The sequence below is a fragment of the Oryza brachyantha genome, chromosome 2, assembly GCF_000231095.2.
Source record: "Oryza brachyantha chromosome 2, ObraRS2, whole genome shotgun sequence".
In the NCBI taxonomy this organism is placed as follows: Eukaryota; Viridiplantae; Streptophyta; class Magnoliopsida; order Poales; family Poaceae; genus Oryza; species Oryza brachyantha.
The window spans coordinates 12066267-12070826 of NC_023164.2; the positions used below are offsets into that span (position 1 = coordinate 12066267).

The 4560-nt window shown below is 44.0% G+C and overlaps 1 protein-coding gene across 1 annotated transcript; it reads left to right on the top strand.

Moving 5' to 3' along the window:
* The first annotated feature begins 289 nt into the window (after nucleotides 1-289).
* Nucleotides 290-3752, top strand: LOC102704035 (desmethyl-deoxy-podophyllotoxin synthase-like). Its single transcript, XM_006648556.3, has 2 exons — nucleotides 290-1186; nucleotides 3045-3752. Exons 1-2 carry the CDS (start codon nucleotides 290-292, stop codon nucleotides 3675-3677), a joined length of 1530 nt encoding a protein of 509 aa, XP_006648619.2. The 3' UTR covers nucleotides 3678-3752.
* Nucleotides 3753-4560: the final 808 nt, after the last annotated feature.

The following is a 4560-nucleotide window of genomic DNA, read 5'->3' on the forward strand; positions in this document are numbered from 1 at the left end:
TGTATATTTACTGGGCACACCCTAATACCGACCTGGGCATGACATATTGGGCATGGCCTTATAGTTGTTTATAGTCCACTGTCATACTTAATTCCTCTTAGAGAAAGATGGAGCCTTTTAGGGCGTAGAGAGAGTAGCTAGAACGTAGCGAAATCTGACCCGGTTTGTTAAGTCAAAGCAATGCAGTTGTTTGCGCTCTATAAAAGGCAAGTTCCCAATGCAGCTAACCTAAAACGTACCATATAATTAAACGCACTGCCTGCCTACACCATCGATCACTAGGGAGAGGATGGAGCTGTTCTACTTCTACTACGGCTGCACCCTGTGCCTCTTGTTCGCGCTCCTCCTCGTCCGCCATGGCCGCGCCACCAAGCAGCAGCCGCGCCGTCGGCTTCCCCCCGGCCCCTGGCAGCTGCCGATCGTCGGCAGCCTCCACCACCTGGTGCGCGGGCTCCCCCACCACGCCATGCGCGACCTCGCCCTCCGCCACGGCCCGCTCATGCTGCTCCGCGTCTGCGAGCGCGTCATGGTGGTCGTCTCCTCCGCGGAGGCCGCGCGGGAGATCTTCAAGGGCCACGACGCCGCCTTCTCGGAGCGGCCGAGCAGCCCCGGCATCGACGAGCTCAACCGGGAGGGGCAGGGGATCATCTTCGCCCCCTACGGCGACCACTGGCGCCTGCTCCGCCGGATCGTCATGACGGAGCTGCTCACCCCGCGCCGCGTCGAGTCCTTCCGCCACATCCGCGAGGAGGAGGCGTCCCGCCTCGTCGCCTCGCTGCGCGCCGCCGCCGCCGCCGCCGACGTCGACCAGCTGCTGGAGCAGTTCATCGCCGACTCGGCCGTGCGCGCCATCTTCGGCGACATGCTGCCCGACCGCGCCGCGTTCCTGAGGATGGTCAAGCAGGGGACGGAGCTCTCCTCGCTGTTCGACCTCCGCGACCTCTTCCCCTCGTCGCGGCTCGCGCGGCTGCTGGCGTCGTGGAGCGGCGGCAAGGCGGAGCGGCACCGGCAGGAGATGTTCCGGCTCATGGACGACATCCTCAGGCAGCACGACGGGAGGAAGGCCGCCGCCGGAGACGGAGACGAGGACGAACACGTGGACATGGTGGATGTGTTGCTGCGCATCCAGAGCCAAGGCAACATGCGGGTCTCCCTCACCAGAGGAGTCATTAGGACGTTCTTGGGCGTAAGCTTTTTCTCTCCAATTAACGTTATCACATTTGCCGGTTGATTAAACATATGATTTTTTGTTCTTTTGTCAAACACATACGTAATGCATGGGGCTGAGGAGGGCGTGTATGTGCTTTTTAACTTGCGTGCACATCTTCATATTATCATCCAATAGCAGCGACCAGATTTGATTGCTGGAATTAAAATTTTCAAACATTTGATCACTGGACGAACCCTAACGTTATTATATCAGATTTCGGAGATGGCTTTCTTGCCTCCAACGTACATGCATGCATGTTACACGACAGGTTATTAAATTTATTATAAATATTTGGTAAGATAGATATGGTATAATCCGCATAAATAAAAATATCTTGTTCAAATTTAACTTATGCAAATTAAAATCAGAATAGCGAATATTAATGGTGAATAGCACACACCTTTGATAGTCATATTTGTTTTTCTTTATATATTTTTTACTTTACCTCGAATTTAAACTTATGTTATATTTGCGGAGTAATCAATTATATTGTATTTGATGATGTTTTCTATTACATGTATGAAATGAGTGTGCATTCACAAGAGTGGAAAAAAAAACCATTCCAATATCAGCAACCATTTTTTAAGGAAATATGGAGATAGCATCGGATGCCACACTTAGTACCATCTCCGTTAATTCTTCCTCGGTCTTTCAGATACTATAACTCTAAGTATTACCTTTTTTTATAAGTTTGCTCTAAGATATATTCCGTAATATTATATTTGTAATATTATGAAAGAATTTACTTTTGAAACCTAATTACATAGTCAGCGCTGAAGGCATGGTTTCTACGACGCGTACACCTTTTCCAAGTGGCCTCACGTTTCCTTTAGAATCATTTTGAGCCATGCATTATGGTGCTCGATCGTCATGTTGAAGCAACCATTGCATTTAATTATATATGGTCTATCTATGTTGATCTTCGTTCAAAATTTTGTGCATAACTTTCAAGGTTGTTTACTAAGAATCTTCAATATAACCACTGCAGTTTCTTAGTTTAATAAATGCCTTTTCAATTCCATCTGCGTGATTTAGTTTTATTTTGACCTTTTGATAATATTTTATATTGGTATAAATACTTTCCTTTGGTAATATCCTTTTACATGTAGTGGTTTTAGTTATGTCATTAAAATGTTTTGAGCAATACATTGTTAAATATAATATTTTGTACCTTCATGACTTTTGATATATATATATAAAGTCACGAAGATACATGCATAATATTATATATATTATAGTCAACTTAACACTGAAATTAAGTCATCTTTGTGAAATATAATATGGTCACGCTTTACAGGTGTGGTTGGAGATTTGACAAGGTGCAAGCTGCAAGCTAGCTCCCATACCTGTCAAGTGAAATTATTTTAAATGCAATCATGTGTGGTTGTATGTCTTGCATGCCCTGCTATAGGGCACGCAAATAAAAGACTTTTATTGCCAAAGAAGCGTTACCATTTGGAATTATGAAGATGCCTTGTATGTATGACTTGATTTCGATGGTAATTAATGAGAATAGTACATTGGGAGGAAAATAACAAGCAGATCGATACCAAGTTAATTATCCGTGTCCACCTAAAATTTGTGCGTAATATATATCTAGCTAGGAAGAAAATGGTTTTAATTAACTAAATGTACAAACCAATCATGCATGCTATTAAGAGCAATTTTGTTATCTTCGGGAAGGAACCAAAAAGTACCATATCTCTGGTACCAGTACGTAAGATACTAAATTTTATATAGAAAATAGTGGTATCTTATATTATCTTGTTAAGAATGAAAAAAAAATGCTTACTATTGATAACATATGCGTGTTTATATTTGTTTTTTCACGTAGGATGTGCTTGGAGCTGCACTGGAGACCTCAACGACAACTCTCCAGTGGGCCATCGCCGATCTAATGGCTAACCCAAGGGTGATGCAGAAGGCACAGCAAGAGGTGCGTCAGGCGTTCGCAGACCAAGCGAAGGTAGACGAGGCAGGGCTAAGCAAGCTGCGCTACCTGAAGGCAGTGATCAAGGAGACCCTGCGGCTGCACCCCCCTGCCCCGTTCTTCCCCAGGGTGTGCCTGGAGGATCGCACGATCCAGGGGTACGACCTGCCCAGGGGCACGATCGTGCTCACCAACGCGTGGGCGATCTCGAGGGACCCCAGGTACTGGGCGGATCCCGAGGAGTACTCGCCGGAGAGGTTTGAAGAAGGCGGCGGCGGCGGCGGCCGCGCCACCGTCGATTTTCGGGGCTCGGATTTCGAGTTCACGCCGTTCGGGGCGGGGAGGAGGATCTGCCCCGGGATGAACTTCTCGCACGTGAACGTCGAGCTCGCCTTGGCCAGCCTTCTCTTCCATTTCGACTGGGAGCTGCCGCCGGGAGCTGAGCCGGAGAAGCTGGACATGACGGAGCAGCTGGGGATCACGATGAGGAGGAAGTCCAAACTGTCTCTGCGTCTTGTCCCGTATGTTCCGCTCTAGATTGATAATTAACGCTTCTAGAAATCACTAGTAGTTGTGTGTCAGTGTGTTGATCAGACTGGTTCTGCATGCGTGTAAACTTGTGCGTATGTACAATAAAATAAAAGAGTAGTGCAATGCACTTGTTTCTGTATCACAGGAATTTTACATGTATTTGTTTCTTCGTATCACAAGAATTTTACATAAATTTCAGAAGAAACCTTTCAATTCCTTTATTTTTCTCTACAAATACTTCAAAGCGAAGAGGCCCTAAATTGCACTTGCAAGACTGCAGCTTGCCAGCATGACTATAGTTTATTCTCAGTTCTTGCAAGATATTTAATAATATATTACTCCGTCCAAAAAAAAATATTTTTGAGTTTTCTATGTTGAGTGTTTGACAATCCGTTTTATTTAAAAATTTTATGAAAAAACTAAAAAAAATAGTCAGCCGTAAATTACTATTTATATTTTATCATGTAATAACAATAAAAATATTAATCTTAAAAATTCAAATAAGATTTTAGAGCAAAAAATTCTATCCAAAATTAAACTAAAAAATTCATTTATTTTGAGACGGAGGTCGTAATAATATGAATTGATCAGTGGGTGCAAAACGATGCCAAATATTTTTCTCCCAGAAGAATATCATTTACATCTACGTAACGTTTTTTTTCTAAAAAAAGGATATACGAAATAATTCATGTGGTCTAATTTTTGACCAATTAAGTGATCGATTACAAAGAATACGCCACCACAATGATCAATGGTTAATTATGATTATGTAGAGTGGTTTTGCTAGAATAGTTTAATAATGAGATCTGCTTCTCACCTAGAAAGAAATTAAGCAGCTACGTCTGAGCTAAACATGTTTACGCAACCTTCTTTCGTTTAGGGTGAAACA